The sequence below is a fragment of the Dermacentor andersoni genome, chromosome 6 (assembly GCF_023375885.2).
Source record: "Dermacentor andersoni chromosome 6, qqDerAnde1_hic_scaffold, whole genome shotgun sequence".
Lineage (NCBI taxonomy): Eukaryota > Metazoa > Arthropoda > Arachnida > Ixodida > Ixodidae > Dermacentor > Dermacentor andersoni.
The window spans coordinates 178,394,134-178,415,311 of NC_092819.1; the positions used below are offsets into that span (position 1 = coordinate 178,394,134).

The window sequence follows — 21,178 nt, forward strand, 5'->3', positions numbered from 1 at the left end:
CCGTTGATAGGTAGCCAGTTTGTGTCACTCGTAGTCGTCGCTCCTATAATCCACGACAAAACCTGCATAGACGGTAATGCCAGCTAAGGCATGTTTTCTGCAGGCCATGTGCCGTGCCCTCTCCAAAGATATATATATCTTTGTTGCATTATCATTACCTTGTCAACTGTATTGCCCCTCCTGCATGGGCCAGTACGTTGGCCTGCAGTATGAATAAATAAATAAATAAAATAAATGAAACAAAGTTCTTTGTCACTCACGAATTTTGCAGAGGCACTCAGGGAAAACCTGGAAAACTGAGGGAATTTGGAAATGTCAAGTTGGTAGGCACCCTGCATTTGTAAAGCTGCAACATTATGATTCATAACTTTGGCTAACGTATAGATGCAAACATCCAAATGCAAATGTCTTTGAACGTCCACGAACATACTTGCTTACTTTTAGTTATGATGTTGCAGTACAATTCTTGCAAGGTACTTCCAAATTTTTAACACAGGAATTGCAACTACTTTTCTTTTATTGACTTTCCAAAAATGTAATTGTATATTTGTAATCAGCACACAGGATTCAATGTGTTCTGAAAGATTGATGTGTCTAGAGCCAGTAACAAAAATTTTTTTTCTTGATGCCATGTCCCCTTATATATAATGCTGTTTGCTTTTTGTACTTTTATCAAAACACAAATCTTAGGCGCTATCTAATATTCAAACCTCAATACCTCAATACCAAGAACTAAAATTTCTTTTGCAGAACAGAGCCTAATGTATACTCTTTGAAGTATATAGCAAGGAAATTTTTTTTCATTTTGGAAATTAGTTATTTCGCTACATTTTCTACCACATGGTTGCCATATTTTGTGGGCTTGTATTCAATGGGCTATGAAATATTTAATAATGGCCAGATAAAAAATCTGTTTTCTATACTTCATTCCTTACTGTACGCTGTCTGACCATAACTGACAGGTTGTCAAGCCTTTGTGTATCACTGGTTTGCTCAGACTACATTGATGTCTGTTGTGTGTAAAGTAGCAACAGGATGGCATGAATAAGTTGTTGGAAGTAGCACCTGTGTGTGTGCGTGTGTGTGTGTACACATTCGAACCCACTTATAATGCTACTGGTTTTAACAAAATATCAGTTACAGTGAAACCTCGTTAAACCGTGGTTGGCTGGAGCTCGGAAAAAGTATGTACTGAATGGTAGTACTGTTTAAACGAAATAGCATGAGGTCGACCACTTACCTGTCAAAAACGGAATTAGAGAGAGTGCAATGAAAGAGGAAAAAAACATGCAGTATTTATTTAGTTCGCGGGACTAAAGTGTTATTTTCGTTTGATGCGGCAGCGGCGTATGAGCGACAACGGTCTCAAGCTTACTGAAGCTGCGAGACAGCTTTTCAGCCAGCCCCCTCTTCTCGACAAACACTCGCATGGCAGATTCCTCGTTGGCGTTACGTATTCTCTATGCACGCGTGCTGTAACACTGCAGAAGTCGCGGGGCACCTTTTTCATTGCGGGGTGCTGTTCTCGTCGGGACGATTGCATTCATGAGGCTGACGTAACGCGCAGCTTCTGCCGCTGTCGGGCCTAAATTTCCTGTGCTGTCACTTTCCATGCCGTCTTCATCACTGTTGCTAGCCGACACTTCGGCAACAATAGAGGCAACGATGGCGAAAAGTCGAACCTTGCAGCCGACATCTCTTCGCGGTTGCAGCAGCGCTGCTGAACAACTTCTTTGCATTCCAAATGCCACACACCGTAGTCAACAGTGCCAGCACCGACTTCTTTGTGTCACGTTCGATAGCACGAACGATCTCTAATTTTTCTTCTATGCTGAGCATCCGGCTCTTTTTTTATCAGAGTTTCGGCATGACGCGAGTCCTCGTACGCGACGCCATAACACTCTCTAGCACGCCGCCGAGATGATGATGTGGCTTCACGACGAATGCACGAGGCGCTTGGAGGCCGGTGTTCCAATCTCTGTGGCTTGTTGTTCTGCCGGGCCACCCGATGGAGGCGGTGCACCAGTGTTTTTGCGCGACGAAAAGTGGGAACACTACGTGTTAACTGATTGTGATGTGTGGTGCGCGACGTGGTGCGGTGGTCGGGACGGACAGGAGCAGATGACAAGGAGTGCGCGCGCCAAGGCGAATTATGTGCTGGAAGGAGGAAAACGACGACGTCGAAGAGCATCCGGCACGTGAACGCGCGGCGCAAGAAAAGGGACTAAAAGAAGAAAAGCCAACCAATTAGGAAAGACCACGGGGTGTCAGGCAGCCAATCGGAAAATGACAAATCGGCCAGAGCAGAAGAAAAAGCGTGGCACGCTGGCAGAAGGGGGGAGACGCAGGGGAGATGCTGAGAGACGCCGGGAGAATTCCAGAAAGCGATGCCAGGAGAAGGTCGGCCACCGGACCGGGAGTTGAAGACGGGCTGTCAGGTTCCGGACCCGAGCCACCAGGACTTCACCCGACCGGGGCCTCTACCTGTTCCTGTGCGTCGCCAGTCTACCCGAGCGTGCCGCCTGCTGCCCGAGGCCGGCGTTCGAGCTTCTGTGCCTATGGGCGGGACGAGAGCAGTCAGGCTACGGGCCCAAGTTCTACGCCAGCTGCCCGGCCAGAACGCCGCCCCCGTCTGTCGTGCCGCCTGCTGCCCGAGGCCGGCCTTCGAGCTTCTGTGCCCGTGGGCAGGATGAGAGCAGTCGGGCTACGGGCCTGAGCTCTACGCACAGCTGCCCGGCCAGAACGCCGCCGCCACCGTCTGCTCGTGCCGCCAAGCCGCGTGTTTTGCCTCTCCAAGTTCCATTAAAAGTGTGTGTGTGTTTTCGAAACCAACGGCTTTGTCCTCAATTGGGTTTTCAAAGGCTCCGCCTAAGAGAACCGTCAGAACCTTTGAGTACACTAACCTTTGCCCCCAACTGGGCATCACACTGATACATACGCAATAAGCTGGTATGATTTATGCGGATACAAAACACATTATGTTCAATGGCCGCTGAGTTGGGGATTTGACTTTACTTCTTTTAAAACGAAACTACTGTTTAAGGGGGCATGGTTTAACGAGGTTTTACTGTATAATAATGAGAAGCTGCTGCACCGTCAACATTTGTATGTTTTCCATGGTGAAATAACCTGCTTACTAGAATGCCCCTATGCTGCATTATCGGTCACAACGATGAAGCCTGGCTGCTGGGTGTTCGTGCCTAAAACTAGCGAAATGCGAAATCCTTGAAAAAAAAGAAAACAAGAAATGCGAGCTGCTGCGAACTCATTTCCAGCTTTCTCTGTGTGCCTTTTTCCCGTCGCCCTTCCACCCCTCCGAACGCGAATGGACCGTGCCAACTGCGCTGCTCCTAGATTGCTCGCTAGCTCCTCATTCAGTGCAGTTCTGTGAACAGCCTAATTACTCGTGTTCGTCTTTGTTGATTGTGTTGAAATCGTTCCTGGCCATGTGGTTTCTCAGCCTCGTTTGACTAGCTGCCGAAATGGAAGATGGCTGATCTGCTCGCTGATCATTGGTAATGCACGCCGTTGCCGGTGAAAAGTGCACTGCCTTAGATTTGGAAACTAAGTGCTTCTAACGAAAGAGGGATCATCGTGAATGTGCTTACATTGGGTAGCGACGGCGACAGTGAAGGCGACGACAGCAGGGATGACGCGGTAGGGCAGGGTGCCTCAGCGTTGTCCTCACTGGAGGTCTGGCAGATGATTTAGTCCCTCCAAGGCTTTGTTTTCGCGAGGAACCTTTCACTGCATTATGTGGAGCACCTGGATGCCTTGGAGGAGGATGTCGGCAAGCTTTACTTAAAGCATGCAAGGCTGGCGGACATAGGGTTTTCTAGTGCAAGCCAGTCAGGAGTATGTGGTGAGATGCTTGTGGCGATTTCGCCTCAGTGTTTCTTCTGGGCTTCTCAAGCTGACAGGCTGCTGCGGCAAGTTCTCACATTTTTAAAAGGCCCCTTTTGGGGCCACTAAAGTGATGCGTTGGCATAGCTCGCATATCACTTGCCGCCCGTGACACCTGTTTGCAGTTGTTATAGCAGTGCCATTCTTTAACACCGACAGTCGCGGTTTATTACACGCGATCGGAGCACCCGAAAGGAGTTAAATGAGTGAATGCCATCGGTAGCCAGATGGAGGAAGGAGGTCGGGAGGGGCACTTGCCTCCCTCTGCCATCCCGCTATTTAATTTTTTGTGCAACACGGTTTTAACACTTATCCATTGTAACATGGAATTTTTGTGCACTTGAATATAAGTGGGCTTGAATGTATGTGCCTTTGTTTGTCCGTGTCCAATTCATGCCTTTTAATGTTCTTATTGATTACCAATGTACCCAAACTACCGTTCTGGTGACCTTACATCGGTTCAGCTTTCCCAGCTTCTATGTGTCCTAAAAGTTTTTTTTTTCTTCTTTCGATGTCACGGAAACTCCTTTGAGCCGCACGTCCACTGTTAAGTGTAATAACACTGACATCGGCATAATATTGTTACGAAAAAATCCTGCCAAGAAACATTAGAGTAGACAGATAGAGCAGAGAGATGGCATTACACTCACAACTGGTTATTAGGCATTAAGCTTGCTACATATATATCGCACACAAACTCTTTACACCAGGGGGTGGCAAAGAGCAAATGACAAGTCATCTTGCATGCTACAAACCTAGCAGTTTCATTTCTGCCTCGTATAACAAAACAGATGTTTGACTAACACAAGCTTGACCATAACATGATATGCCTCTAGCAGTTCGCATGTGGTTTTCTCTACTCCTCCCCAGGATCCTCACCTCAGAAATACGTGGCTCACAGCAGTGCAATCTGCAACACGCCGAAAGATGCGCGCTCATATCCTTCTTTAAATTGTTGGCTTGTTCCCTCATTTGGTAGTTCACACAACGGTAGGTCTGCCAGATGTAAATCCTTCAGAAACTTAGCCGTACATAGTAGACCACTGCTGTGGAACACTGCACGAGTTGTTTTGCTTGCTTCACTTTGCATGTTTGCACAGTACATCTTGCGATTCGGGAGCACAGGCGAGCCAGTTTGTTCAGGGCACAACAGGTAACGCACACCTGTTGTCCACCTTCTTGAGGTTGTGGCTCTTGTGAAAATAATGCACCACCACCTGTGCCTTTCTTTGGAAATCCTGCTCACCTCCGTCGCCCACCTTAGGATTATTGCTACCTTTGAGGTTCTGCAGCAGGGTTTTGGTAACCGAACCAAATGAAGAAATCCGGCATTTTAAAACTTTCTGGACCTGATGTTCGAAACTAGGCTCGAGCTGGTGCACACCCGACCTTCTAAGCATGGACCGTAGGCAGAGTGTCGCTGTAACTCCTTTAACAATTTTTGAGCGGGCAGAGTTATAGGGCAACAGTTCTCTCACTCGCAGTGAATAGTAGCACCAGCAGACATCTTCATTTAAAAACCTAATATTTAAATCTAGAAAAAATTATTCAGATCCCATGCACTGTGGGAATTCATGTAAGCAAAGCCTTCCCAGTCCAATTTTTTGATACTTCTAAGCATACAGTGAATAGCATTGGAGAGATTGTGTCTTCTTTCCTGATGACTTCCTTAATAGATAATTTTCTACTTTTGTTCTGGAGGACGAAAGTAGCTGTGGAATCTTCTTAGAAATGCTTGAAAGGAACAGAAAGGCTACAACAGCTAATAGGTTTAACTTACCTATATGTTGAGGGTGCCCGACCCTGGAGAATGAGTGCACCAATGACAAACAGCACAAGTTGCTGGGTGACTGTGGGGCGAGAATGGAGCTGGTATCCCAGAGGGGCAAACAATTATAGGCCTCGCCAGGGAACGTCGCAGCAAACCATCGCAGCACGGCAGGGAAAGCAGTGTGCACACGTGACGGAGGCTGTTGTTTGGCGAATGCAGGTGCTGTCTCTGGAGTTTCTCGCCCTGCAGCTGAGCCTGCACAGCGGGAGCGATGTGGACGACCAGAGTGGGTGGCGGTGCCTGCTCCGAGACTGGCATTGCCTGCTGATGCAACAGCTGCAGGAGCGGGCTGCCTCGGTGGTCAACCAGTAAGCATGTTTTTGTTTTGTTCATAAGTTTGGTAAGATTGTTAAAAGTATGACTAAGGCAAAATGTGCAGTCTGAACACATGGTGTGAATTGGTTCTCTCATCCCAGGCAGGATTTGCATGTGCGCAGAGCCCAGGTGTGGCTGGCTGCCGAGACACTGCACCAGCTGGAGCCACAGGGCACTGCCCTGCCCACTGCTGTAGCTGCACTGGTGGCTACAAGGCCGCGACTTGGCCGAGATGTGCTGCCCAGGTGGGTCGGCTTTCACATAGCGCGTGTTTTTACAATGTTTTCTCTATTCAAAGCATTTGGTAGAAATCGATACCAAAACTTTGTACTGCCAGCAGTCTTTGTTTCAATGAACAAGTATCCATGCTATTTATGTGGCACTTCGTAATGAGGCATTTCTTCTACTGAAGAAATGCTAACTGCCATTTTCGAAACCGTAATGAAAATTGAAAGCGGACAGGCAGATATGCATGGCAATTTGCACGCACTTAAGCATTGGCAAGCATCTGTCAATGTGGAACTGCAATGGTTATCTTCAAGAATATATGTTCTTGAGGTTGAGATGTTGTCGTGTGGGGGGCAGGGGGGGAAAACAAGATGCATTACAAGTTTGCCTGCCTGAAGCTATTAATGCATTATGTGAACAACTTAACCCTTTGAGGGTCGCATTATTTTGGAAAAAACTTTCCCAGGTGGTCAAATTACTTTATTGCGGATCTTGAATGTACAAAATGTATAAAGTCGGGAATAAACAGTAAAAAATAATTATGAACAGTATCTTGGTGTCGGCATCACACAGAACTGCAAAATGTTCAATAGTATTTCCGAGCGTGGTACTCCTTGAAACACTGGTCTACGCACAGCGCCTTATCGCAGTCTGCACACCTAAAATGCGTGTCTGTTCTATTGGAGCGAGGAATGGTGTTGGCGCATGCATGACATCTCTGCGTGCGGCTGCCTTGGGCAGAGGTCTGAACCACCCTCTCGCGTAAGCGCGTTGCCAGGGAGAGCGAGAATAACTCGTGAGCGGTGCTGATAAACAAGCTAAGAGCAGTGCCTATCAAGATAGAAATCAACTGCCACCACCCTGCAAGAGAGTGCCGACAAAGAAAAAAATGATGTTTCGCGTGCCTCCATTGTGATCACGTGGCGAAACCGAAACCGCCAAAGGGGCGTTGCCGCAGTCTGAGCGACGCGCTGAAGCTAGCAATCAGCTCTGTTTATCTCCCCAAGAAGGTAGCACCAATTTCAAACGCATCTTGTAAGTGCTAAGAGGTGGCAGCACCTCTCTGGTGAGCACGCACCATCATTATGGCGCGAAATTTCAAACGGAGGGTCAGAACCGTACCCGTACGGCAAAGACCTTGCGGGACAGAAAACCGCCGCCGTACATGTACGGCAAAAACCTTCAAAGGGTTAAGACTATTGAATCTAGATACGATGGTACCAAAAATCGACGAACGACGATACCAATGAAACATGGTCAGCATCAGGAGGCAAAGTCATTGATTTATGTTCAAAAGACCTTGGTGTTACAATTGAATCTTTTCAAGTTGAGTGTGAACGTTGTCTTGGCAAATATTAAGTGGGGTAATGCAGACAGGTTGCAACAAAATTTACCTTCTTTGAGGACAAGCAGAGAGTAATTAAAAACGTTTATAAGTTCAAAAATACAAATTTTTCTGTTAGTGAAGGCTTTTAATTGCAAACAAGTGTAGCAAAAAAAAGTTAATTGAATTTACAAAGTCCGAAAATGTGCCATTTAAGCTAGCTGTCAATAAACTGCAGATTGGAAAATACTGTGTTCACTTACTGTGCTGACACTGACAGCACCATTCAATTTAGATTAGTTTCATCAGGCAGTTTCATCAGGTTGTCATCCACCTCAGATTTCAAGCGTCCATAATGCTGTAGCGCAGCTTTCGATATCTTTCTTGAATATGCGCAGCACACTCCCAAAACCCGTCGAAGTTTGCTCACATCTAGAAAACAATTGTGATAATCTACTACTCACAGAAATGTGGCTTCACTCAGAGATCACCGATGATGAAGTCCTACAGCTATCAGTTGACTACAACATCTATCGTAAAGATAGGGATGGAATAAGGGGCAGCTGGGTGTTGACAGGCGTAAAGAAGAATATTACTGCCTTTCCACTCTATATTTCAAGCCCATTTGAAATAACCTGAGTGTGCATACCATCTTCACATTCTAAGAACGCATTTAGAACATGTTGCTTACCATCACACAGCAACAATATGTTCACGTCTTATTTGTATGAAAATCTTAGTAAAATTACTTTGAAATTTCCAAAAGTGAACATATTCTTATTTGGTAATATTAATTACCCCAAAATTAACTCGGCTAACCTAACATCACATTGCCGTCGCTACAACGATTTCATCAAGCTTGCGCTAGACTTTTTCCTAGTACAAATGCTTCATAAAACTACCTGTGGCAATAATATTGTTACGGCAGGATGAAAGAAGAGAGAAGACGAAGAAGATTGGAGACGCTAGCTGTTGTGTGTTGTTGGTGGTCAGCCATCTTAACTACTCTGACGCAGCCTGTATATAGTTACGCAAAGGATGAGTCAGTAAGATGAGCAACTATTTACAGGTTATATTTACAACAGCAGTTGCAGCGCCGACCGGTTAGATTCACAGCGCGAGATCAGTTCGTTCTTCCTCCTCTTTTCTTGAGTGATGGCGCCCACGCGCCTCGTTCAAACAATCAAATACCACACGCGTGTAGCATAATCCCCAGCGACAGAAGCGACATCTCGGAGCGTCTAAATGTCATCACTGAGAGGGTGGTACTGCTTCAGTCGTGTAACGTGCATGATATCACTGGACTGGGAAGCAGATGGGGTGTCAGGGGCGATCTTGTAGGGAACGGGAGTCACGGCACGAAGCACTCGGTATGGGCCTGTGTAACGAGACAGCAGTTTTTCTTACAGGCTGACCTGACGCGACGGAGACCATAAAAGCACCAAAGAACCAGGCTGGAAGTGCACGTCTCGGTGTCGCCGGTCATACAAACGCCTTTGACTCTGTTGGGATTTCAGAAGGTGTTCACTGGCAATTTCTCTTGCGTGGGCACAGCGGGCGATGGCTTCAAGTGCATATTCACTGGTCGGTGCTGCGTGAACAGGGAGTGTTATGTTGAAGGGCAGGGCTGGTTCAGAAAGAAAAATGGGCAATAACCGCCTGTGTCGTGGCGCGAGGAATTATAAGCAAATGTGACAAACGGTAGAGCGAGGTCCCAGTCAGTGTGGTCTGAAGAGACGTACTTTGCGAGCATGTCTGTGAGAGTGCGATTGAGACGCTCCGTGAGGCCATTTGTTTGCGGATGGTATGACGTGAATAGCTTGTGCCTCGTGGCACAGGACTGCAGGATGTCCACTATAACTTTTGATAGGAATGTCCCGCCACGGTCTGTGAAAAGTTGTCGCGGAGCTCGATGTAATAAAATCACGTCGCGTAGAAGAAAATTGGCGACCTCTGTGGTGCAGCTTGTAGGTAGCGCTCGGGTGATGGTGTAGCACGTCACGTAATTCGTGGCCACAGCGATCCACCTGTTCCCAGAGGTAGAAAAAGGAAAAGGGCCAAGTAATTCCAAACCAACCCGAAAGAATGGTTCCGCGGGAATGTCGAGTGGTTGAAGGTATCCAGCAGGGAGCGTCGATGGTGTCTTGTGTCGCTGGCACTTCTCACACGCAGCTACGTATCTTCGAACAGAGCGAGCAAGCCCTGGCCAAAAGAAGTGTCGGCAGATCCGGTTGTAGGTACGTGACACACCCAAGTGACCGGCAATGGGGAGGTCGTGAAGTTAGTTCATGGAGAACACCTGAGCGAAGGTGTTTAGGGATCACAAGGAGTAATGCAGGGTCGTCGAAGTGAATGTTGTGGCCGTAGAGTACGCCATCTTGAAGTGTGAATAAGTGAAGGGAACTGTCGGCAAGTGACGATTCTAGGCGGTCAATGATGATATGCAAGGACGGGTCACAGCGCTGCTCGTCGGCGACTTGGAGCAGTGGAAAAACAGAGAGAACACAGGCGTCGGTGTCAGTATCAGACGTTGAGGTTGCGTCTTTGACTGGGTAGCGAGAGAGGCAATGTGCATCCTGGTGTTGGCGTCCCGACTTGTAAGTCACTGTGTAGAGGAGTTTTGTAGTCAGAGGGCCCAACGACGGAGCCAGCCAGTAGGATCCTTAAGCGACGAAAACCAACAGAGCGCACGATGGTCTGTGGTTACTGAGAAGCGCTTGCCATATAAATATGGTCGGAACTTTGAAACAGCCCAGACGAGAGCAAGACATTCATGTTCGGTAATCGAATAGTTGCACTCTGCAGTTGTCAGGAGCCGGCAGCGTAGGCCATAACGCGGTCGTGTCCGTGTTGGCGATGCGATAAGACGGCGCCGATCCCATAACCACTGGTATCGGTTCGGACCTCTGTAGGTGCAGACGGGTCAAAGTGGGCCAAGAGCGGTGAGTTGGTGAGAATCGTGATAAGGTGTGAAAACGCGGCAGCCTGAGTGGGCAGCCCACGTGAAAGGCACGCCTTTCTTCAGAAGTTCAGTGAGTGGTCGAACGATTGCTGCGAAATCTTTCACGAACCGTCGGAAATAAGAGCAGAGCCCCACAAAACTCCTAACGTCTTTGACGGACTGAGGTACAGGAAAAGCCGTGACTGCTCAAACCGTCTCCGGGTTGGGTTGTACTCCAGAAGCATTGACGAGACCTAGCACTGTAATCTGTCGGCGCAACGAAGTGGCACTTCGATGAGTTTAATTGGAGCCCAGCCTCGCGGAAGACTTCAAGGATAGCTGCGACGCGCTCAAGGTGCGTCTCAAATGTAGGAGAGAACACACGGACGTCGTCGAGGTAACAAAGGCAAGTGGACCATTGGAAACCTTGAACCAGAGAGTCGATTATTCGTTTGAACGTTGTGGGAGATATGGGGTTCTCCTCCGTACTCTTGGGACAAAAGAACGACAACACAGTAGTGCAAACAATCACAAGGGCATTTATTGCACCTTTCATAGATCAATGCCTGCTAGCCGAGTTGCTATCCCCAAAACATGCCGATGGGCGCCCGACAAATCTAGAAGTCTGACTCACCAAGCGACCGGATAGCGAGCGAATATGTTCGCCCCATGCTGGATCCCAACGCCTGGTCGTTCGCGTGTACAGTCATGCGAATGGTGGCACGTTCGAAGGCGGCCATGCGAGATAGTCTCGCAGAAGCATCGGACGGCGCCCGCGTGGACGTCCGCGCCCGTCGACGATCTCGAACCAAAGAGGACGCGCCTTGTCTCTCGGCGCCCGAGTAACCCCGCCGCGGCGCGACAGTCGCGCCATCTCTCGCACCGCGCTTGTACCACTCCGACCGCCGCGGGCGCCAAGCCACGCGAGCCGTGCGGGAAAACAGCATATCAGGGGTTGCGTGAGTCGCGCATCCCCACAACGTGGCTGGGGCATTGCATAAACCAAACGGCATAACCTTGAATTGGTAGAGGCCATCTGGAGTGACAAAAGCAGTCTTTTCTTGGTCTTTCTCATCGACGGAAGTCTGTGAATAACCAGATCGAAGGTCGATGGATGAAAAGTATTTGGCACCGTGAAGACAATCAAGAGCGTCATTGATTCGTGGTAAAGGGTGAACGTCCCTTTTAGTAATTTGGTTTAGGTGGTGGTATTCAGTGCAGAAACGCCACGTGCCATCTTTCTTTTTGACGAGCATGACCGGCGACGCCCTAGGACTCGACGAGGGCTCAACAATGCCTCTGGCGAGCATCTTGTTTACTTCCTGCTGAATAATTTGCCGCTCTGCCGTGGACATGTGATACGTTCGGCGGTGAATGGGAACAGCATCATGAGTGTTGATCCGATGCTTAGCAAGGGACGTCTGACCAACTGGTCAATTATCCGTGTCAATTATGTCGCGGTAGGAAAGCAAAAGGCGATATAGGGTGGCTGCTTGGTCAGGTGCAAGGTCCGGAGCGACCATGGGATGTAATGGGTCGTCGAGGTTCAAGGCATCCTGCGGGTAATCAGGAGGATCTGGAGATGAGTCGGCTGCAAATGCAGTGACGTGATCATCTGTCACTGACCGGAGCGTGGCCACCGCGATGCCTTCGGGAAACACTTGCTTTGTGAAGCCAAAATTATAACTGTGAGACACATCCGATTAGCGGCAAGGGTTACGATGGAGTGTGGCCCAGAGATGTTGTGCGCCAGGAGGACATCACAAATAGGTGCGACGACATAGTCGCCATCAGGCACGGTTGCCGTTGAGGCCAATTCGATGAAGGTTAGGGCTTTTGGAGGTAAACGAACAAACGCTGTAGTGCAGAGGGTGTTCGGTTGTTCAGGGCGAACGTCTTAAAGAAGAGCAAGCTCGAGGCACAGTCTACCGGGGGAACAGTCGATGAGGGCAAAATGCGTCGTCAGAAAGCAGAGCCCGAAGGTTAGGGCATGAGTGCAACTGGTCAGCATGGTGAACAGGACTGGAACTTGGTGGTCAGCAATTCCTATGCGAACAGTGCACATACCCCTGATTGCAACAGTGGCACCATTCGCGACGCGTATGGCTCGAATGATGGCAGGCGTAAGAACTTTTTTGAGGCAACAACATAGGTTAGCGCTCATTATGGACACTTTGGCTCCAGTATCAATTAATGCCGTCCACGGAACACCATCTATGTCTACTTCAATTAGGTTCGTGTTGGTGAGGAGCGTCAACGGAGGATTTGGAGAGGACGAACGTGATGCAGCACTACCTTTAAGAGCTGCATGGCCTAGTATTCCGTCCGTCGGCTTAGCAAGGAAAAGCGGCCATGTTGGGGTGACGGGAAGCGACGGCGTTGAGGCGACGGCGATCGCACGGAGGAGTGGCTGTCGGGCATCAAAAGTAGAGTACAGACGGCGAGATGAATAACGGCGATCGTTGGCGTATGGCTGAGAAGCAGGGAATGAGCTCCAGTATGGCGGTATCCAGGGGGTGCGGCAGTGGCGGGATACATGACCAACGTGGCGCAGCGGAAGCAGATCGGTTTGTTGTCTGGGGTTCGCCATTCGGCAGGATTGTGTGGTCTGGGAGAGAAATACTGGTCATTACAAGTTGTGGACATGAGAATGAGTGCCGAATCAGGTCGGGAGATAGAGCAGGCAGTAGGTATGCCAAGATTTGCAATTTCTTGCCGCACAACTGCTTGAATAATGGAAATAATGGGGGCCGCTTGGTCAAAGGTACTGTCAGGGGGTCGTGGATGAGAGGGGGGCCGGACTCGCCGCTTCAATCTCACGGCGAACAATATGTGTGACATTCTCTTGAAATGGTCGTGTGGCAGTAAGAGCGGAGCAAGAGGATGTGGCAGGGGTGTTTGGGAGGCGGGAAAACTGGGACGATGCGGCGGCTTTTGGCTACCTCGAAGTGGCGGCATTCTTTGACGATGGCATCGACGGTAGAAATGTCGGGATAGACGAGCAAATTGAAGGCGTCGTCCGCGATGCCTTTTAGGATTTGGCCCACCTTGTCAACCTCGGTCATGTGCTCGTCGACTTTCTGGCAAAACGCGAGCACTGTCTGAATGTAGGAGACACGATTTGGTCAACGACTGGACACGGGTGGCAAGCTCTTTATGCGCAGCCTGTTGGCGACCTGACCTGGCCAAATAGGTCGCAAAGCTGCTCTTTGAAAATATCCCAGCTGGAAAGCTCCATCTCATGGGTGCGAAACCAGACACGTGGTGTCCTGTCCAGATAAAAGATCACATTGGCAAGCATGATGGTAGGGTCCCAGTGGTGGCTTTCATTAACACGCTCATACATGCTGAGCGAGTCGTCGACGTCAACGTCATTTCGGGCAGAGAATGTCCCAGGATCACGGAGACTAGGAACCGTAACGTACATTGTGGTTGACGCCGCAGGCATAGGTGGCGACGGGGTGGTTCCATCGGAAGCCATGGCTGAGAAGACGACGGTGCAGCCACTTCGGAGCTCCGTGGCAAGGACGGGGAATGGTCCACCTCCACCTCAATGTTACGCTAAGGACGAGTCAGTAAGACGACCAACTATATACAGGTTATATTTATAACAGCTCTGACCAGTTAGATTCACAGCATGAGACCAGTTCGTTCTTCCTCCTCTTTTCTCGAGAAATGGCGCCCACGCGTCTCATTCAAACAATCAAATACCACACGAGTGTAGCAATATATTGTAAATATAGTCTTTCTATACTCACAACATCCCCATAACATATCGGTGGGAGGTGCGGAGTACCACGGCTGGAAACGGAGCTCCACAGTGGACGTCGCATCACCGTCCGCACCATGAATGACGGTGAGCATGCGGGATCAGTGTCGTTGCTGCCTGTAGTGTCGTTGCTGCATGTAGCTGGCAACGTCACCGTTGCCAGCTACATCGCTCTCACCCTCAGTTGTGGTTGTGCAACCCAAGTATCCTGGAATTTTCTGCAGGACCGATGGCGCCGACGTTGAAGAGTGGGCGGCCATGTACGAACACATGATTGGAATCAACAAATGGGACCCAACGCTAATGCTAGCTAACCTGTTGTCCTACCTAAGAGGCACGGCAAAGGTCTGGTACGAAAACCACGAAGAGGAGCTAACCAGCTGGGACCAATGCAAACAGATGTTGACAGAGTTGTTTGGCAAACCAGCCGGCCGTAAAATTGCCGAAAAGCAGGAACTGGCCCCCCCGTGCCCAATCCCTCACGGAGTCCTATGTCTCGTACATGCAGGACATGCGGGTACTTTGACGTAAAGCCGATCACGACATGACAGAAGCTGAGAAGGTCGGGCACGTGCTTAAGGGCATTACTGATGATGCCTTTAATCTGCTTATGTGCAAAAGCTGCTCTACAGCTGACGCTATCATTCAAGAGTGCTGACAATTCGAGCAAAAGCCAAGCGTCTTGCATCCATTTGCCAGACTTCCCAATCCTACCGCAACGTTGACCTGTGAAGATCAACCCACACAGCAGCATGCATCGCCATCAGAGGAGGTGACGCGAATCGTTCGACGTGAGCTGGATGAGATAGTGCTTGCAGCTTTTTGTTCGCATAGCCCTAATGCTACCACTTTTTCCATCGCTCTTGTACAAGCCATCGTTCACCAGGAACTTGAGAACATTGGTTTACATTCTGTATGTGCTGTCGCCAATCCTAGAGCTAACGTACGCCCTTCTACTATATACGCTCCACCCCGACACTTCTCTCTGCGTTATTGTAACCCGACTGAGTGGAGAACTGTGAACGACCAGCTGATATGTTTCACCTGTCGCCGCGTTGGTCATGTCACCCAATACTGTCGCAACTCCTGGCCCTCAACACCTCGCATGCCGAGCAACCTGAGCCGTTTTGATGCAAATGCCCACAATGTTTCGTCCACCCCAGAGTCTTAACAGTGCCAACAGCTCTGCTAGGAACACATGGTACAGTCGCTCACCATTGCCGCACGGACACTAGTCTTGTTCACCACAAACACGTCGTACATCTCTTGTGGTGACGTGTCCTGTGGCGTTTGGCCGCGCCCTTTCGGAAAACTAGGAAATGCAGCGCTCAGAGGTGGTGCTGCATTGCCGACTACTGCAGCAAATCCTCTGTCTGTGCCCACAAGGAGGAGCTAAAAATTGGAGGACGATTAAGCTTCGCCTTCAAGAGTGGAACGCGATAGCGTTCCCGTCGACCCGCCAAGGGGTGTAAGAAACAGCTAGTTTCTAAGGCAACACCGCGTTCACTAGAGGCGCTTTTGTACCGCTTTGAAGCATCGAACTCGTGGCTCAGTGGTAACGTCTCCGTCTCACACTCCGGAGACCCTGGTTCGATTCCCACCCAGCCCATCTTGCAAGTTGTTTTTTATTCATGAAGTGCCTGCTGGGATTTATCGCTCACGGCCAACGCCGCCGACGCTGACGACACCGGCTTTTCTGCGACACGAGCTCCTTAACGCTGTCGCGTTAGTAGATGTTAAAATAGATGACGTACCTGTCCAAGCACTCCTCGACACTGGAGCCCACGTATCTGTGATGAGTGCTTGCCTACGTAGACGTTTAAGAAGGTCCTCACCCCAGGAGCTGCCCAAGTGCTCCGTGTGGCCGACGGCGGCGTGCTGGTTGTTCTTGGAATGTGTACTGCCTGTTTAATTATAGCCGGCCGCCCTACTTCTGTTCTCTATGCTGTGATTGACTACTGCCCTCATGACATTATCCTTGGATTGGACTTTTTATCCACTCGTTCTGCTCACATCGACTGCGCGACCGGCGTTCTTCGGTTCGAACTGCCTCAACTCGCCAATGCTCTGAGCACTGCCCCACCGCACTTGTGCTCTCTTCACGGTGTGTGTCTGTCACCCAAGGCAGTTACTTACGTCACTTTGAGTGACGGTGAATATGTGCTTTGCCCCATCATGAACCTGTGAACTGGAACACTCCTGTTCCGCATACGTAGGTCATGGTTACTAATAACGACATCGTTCTACCACTTCTGAATTTCAGCCTGTGCCCTCAAATGATTCTGGCCGGCATGTTCTTGGCCAGCATTTCTAGTGGTTCCGACTTTGACATCGAGAGTCGGAATGCTGAGAGTGGCTTATTAGCGCCAATTGCAGCTCACAGCTCTGGTTCTTTAAGGGGGGACGTGGCTTTTGCATCGCGAAAAATGACCGAAAAAACGATTTTTCGAAAATCACATTTTCACTTTTTATAGCCCTTTCTCTACCTGATTCCAAAATATCTTCCCTGAAAACCGCTTAGAAGTGCTTTAAAAAAATTGTATCGGCCACAGCGACGAGAAGTTTTGCGGAAATCGCAAAAAGACAGTGTTTTTCAAGCCACGATATCTCCGTAACGGCGCAACCGAGCGCCACCATCTTGGTCGCAACAGAAAAAGCATTTCTTCAACTTTAAAGCTGCCGCCTTCCCGGCCTCCTCCTAGCGAAAACAAACGAAAAAAAAGCAAAAGTTTCGAGGTCTCGCGGATCCTAATTGGCGGTGCGCGCCACGTGACAGCGGCGCGCGGCCTTGTTGGTCTTTGGAGCGGTTGCCCCTAGCAGCGACGAGCGAAGTACCGCGCGTCATCTGCTCTTCCTCCAGCTACGTTCTCCATCGCCCGTATTACGAGCCTCTCCATAGTTTCGGTAGTGGCTCTGAAGCTCCGTGGCGTAGTTTCGCATTGTATCTCGGCTGTGATCATGGATCGGCGACGGCGCAAGAAGAAATACAGTCAAACCTCGATATATCGAACACGGATATATCGAATTATTGCGTATATCGAACAATTTCTATATCACATGGAAAATCGCATGCATTTTTAATTCTTTATTTCGAACGGGGCCGGATGTAAAATGGATATATCGAACTCCGCCGCCCCAGACCAAGTGCGCTCTGTTGACAGGAGGCGAGCTTTCCCGCAACACTCTCGAAGATGGCGGCGCGATCGGCGTTCCAGACTGGTGCGTACGACAGCTGCCCACATCGGTTGCGCCGAGGGCGCCATTTGAACGTAGCGGCGTACACACGCGGCGGCTTGGAGCCAGCACGGCCGCCTCAATCACGCGCGCACCTATGCGCGCATGGCGGGGCAAGCCGCCTCGATCACGCGCGCACGGCGAGGCTTGCCCCCGCCGTGCACGCATGATCGAGGCGGCCGTGGAGCCAGTTGGAGCGCTTTGTCCGTGCTGAGCCACACATCATGTGCATTGCGGACTTCGTTGGCGGTGACGACAGCACCGAAACAGTGGCGGAGTTAACAGACGTGGAGATCACGGCAGAAGTGACTGCTGAGCGGCCAAATGAAAACGCTGCCGAGGCTGATCCAGCAAGCGCTGATGTTGCCCCGCTCCCGACTGCAACTGAGGCTGTAGCTGCTTTGGCTGTTGTACGCCGCTACTGTGGCGCAATAGAAGGCACTGGACTGTCTCTTGTGGACCGTTTGGACTATGTTGAGGACGCCGTGGTCAAGCACGCGGTTGCCAATATGAAGCAGGCTACGCTGCTTCAGTACTTTCAGCGAACTAAATAAATACTTTGTTTGAAGCTTCATGTGAGTATCTATTGCGCCACAATTGGTTCATTGATTGATTTGCGCTAGTTTCTGACGCGTTTTCTGCGTGATTTTATATATCGAATTCTGGCTATATCGAACTATTTTGCGATCACCGCGCTGTTCGATATATCGAGGTTCGACTGTACAAAACTTCACATCAATTTGGCAGCCGAAAGCACAAGTCTCCGATGCCCAAAAGTAAAGCGTCGTCAACAGCTTCCAGTGCTGATTCTGTTGACGTTCAGTGCGGTGTGGACATCGTGGACACACAGCAGCAGTTCCTTCAATGTAGGGATGCCTCGAACCCGCAACCAAGCACCTCGCGCGCCGACGTCTCGGACCTGCGACCAAGCACTTCAGGCGCCGACGTCTTGGACCCGTGACCAAGCACCTCGTGCGTGGATGAAACGCAGTCGAGATTCGGCAGTACAATTCAGGCTCACTTGAAACCGCACTACATATCGATAGAAGCTTCTCGTGGGCGATGGGCGAGCTGAGACAATGCACGCATCACTCAGTTCTGTTTCGGCGACCGAGAGAAAAATGAAGCTCACAGGTGAGAGTGGAAGTTGTGCCGATACCCGCCGTGGTTGCTGAGTGGCTGTGGTGTTAGGCTGCTGAGCACGAGGTCGCGGGATCGAATCCCGGCCACGGCGGCCGCATTTCGATGGGGGCGAAATGCGACAACACCCGTGTACTTAGATTTAGGTGCACGTTAAAGAACCCCAGGTGGCCGAAATTTCCGGAGTCCTCCACTACGGCGTGCCTCGTAATCAGAAAGTGGTTTTGGCACGTAAAACCCTATAATTAAAAAAAAAAAAAGTTGTGCCGATGTGGAGCTGGCGGATGAGTTTTTGGTTCAGCAGGTCACTGCATTGAATGCTTTGTACAAGAATGCCTTGTTCCAAGAATGCTGTCAGCCGGGACTGACTGTTCGTTTGGGAACAAGGCATAGATTGGCTGCACGAATGCTACTGACCTGCAATGCCTGCAGCATTGTTGCAAGTGAATGGTCATCGCTGCGAGTAGAGGGTGGTAAGGCTTTTGACGTATATGCGTGCAATGCAAGCAATTAAAACCACCCGCAGAGGGGCAACTGCACCGACTGACTTTTGGTCAGTAATGAACGTTTCACACAGAGGCTTGCACATAAGACATTCCAAAGACATCTGAAATCAAAATTCAGGCCTGCTGGTGAGATGGCTGTGGCAAGTCTCTTTCCTGATGCTGTGGCAGACATGTGAAAAGTTTACAGCGAAATGGACCTGGCATTCACAAAAAATGTCACGGTAGTCTACGACAGGACATGGATGACACGTGGTCATGCATCCCATATTGGTGTGGGCAAAATAATTGAATTTTACACTGGGGTAGTGCTTGACTGCATTGTGCTCGAACAGTTGCCATGGATGCATTCTTGGGCTGAAAGAAAACGGTGAAGGCTACAGTGAATAGAAAGAAAATCACGTGTGCCAAAAGAACACCAATGCAAACTCAAGCCGAATGGATGTCGAGGCAGCGTTGATCTTGTTCAGAAGGTCACTGGAAAGGAATGACCTCCGCTACACATATATTGTTTGTGATGGGGATAGCCGTACTTTCCAGGCCCTTTGTGAAGACAAGGCTTATGGCTTCATTACATTCAACAAAGAGGACTGCATCAATCACGTGAAAAAGAGGATGGGTACAGCCCTGCAAACACTTGTCTCAAAAAGCAGAAGTAAACCAATTGGAGGGAAGGGTGGCCTGACCCAAGACCTAATCAAAAAGCTCACCAATTATTATGGCATGGCCATACGTAACAATATTGAAGTAGATTATATGCAAAGGGCCATAGTAGCAACCTTCGATCATTTCTACCATTTGGCCTATTCCGACTCTGTTTTTTTTTTTTTTTTTTTGTCTTGTTCCTTGGGCTACAGTGCAGGTCGTGACATTCTTGCTTTTAGGCCTGGACGTTTTATAAATTTATGATGTGGCTATTCGTTCACCCCGAAAGTGTGCTTGGTACGAAAATAACATAAAAAATGACACTCCAAAATATTTGTGCTGGAAAAAAAAAGCAAGAATGTCACGACCTTCAGCGTGCGTTTAGCTATGCAGTCAGTACTTAACAAGCCTTCTATCACGTTTTTTAAGTTCTCCAGGCTCTTCACAAAGTTAGAGGTTAAAACATTCTGCTGAATCAAATTTAATAAAATGTTCTCAAGGTATCACTGAAACTTTTATGGAAGCATCAGGAAGACATTCTAAACATTTGTGCCAATTTTCATCAAAATCCATGAAGAAATAAGGAAGTTGATTTTCAAAGCCACGTCCCCCCTTAACGGATGACTTCGCGAAAATGATTCCACCTGACCTCACCTCTGCACAGGCCACGAACATACGTCTCCTGCTTGAATCTACAGTGACATCCTTGATTTTGGTGACAGGCCTTTAGGCCAAACATCTGGTGTTCAGCACCGTATACACACTGGAGACACGAATCGTATTCGTTGGCGTCCCTATCGTGTATCGCATGCTGAATGTCGAATCATCCAAACAAAAGTGGACAATATGCTCCGCAAAGGGGTCACAAGCCATCAGCCAATCCTTGGGCTTCGCCTGTCGTCCTTGTGAAAAAGAAAGATGGTACCTGGCGTTTTTGCATCGATTATCGCCGCTTGAACAAGATCACTCGAAAAGACATCTACCTACTACCATGCATCGATGACGCCTGGGACTGCTTACACAGAGCTAAATACTTCTCGTCTATCGATCTTTGATCCTCCTACTGGCAGATTTCAGTGGATGAAATGGACCGCGATAAGACGGCCTTCATCATGCCGGATGCCTTATATCAATTCAAAGTCATGCCCTTTGGCCTATGCAATGCTCCTGCGACATTTGAACGTATGATGGACTCACTTCTTCGAGGCTACAAATGGACCATCTGTCTCTGTTACCTTGACATTATTGTTTTTGCTCCCACATTCGGCCGCCACCTTACCCGACCCGCTGCAATTCTTGCGGTCTTCTGAAAAGCCGGCCTTCAACTGAACTCCACGAAGTGTCA

General features: G+C 49.2%; 1 protein-coding gene across 1 annotated transcript in view; it reads left to right on the top strand.

Moving 5' to 3' along the window:
- LOC126523919 (uncharacterized) overlaps nucleotides 1–21,178 on the top strand; it is a 359,924-nt gene that overhangs the window by 153,983 nt on the left and 184,763 nt on the right. The window contains exons 7-8 of the mRNA XM_050172335.2: nucleotides 5,894–6,042; nucleotides 6,151–6,294. Coding sequence (XP_050028292.2) covers nucleotides 5,894–6,042; nucleotides 6,151–6,294 — 293 coding nt within the window. The remainder of the gene's footprint in view (nucleotides 1–5,893; nucleotides 6,043–6,150; nucleotides 6,295–21,178) is intronic.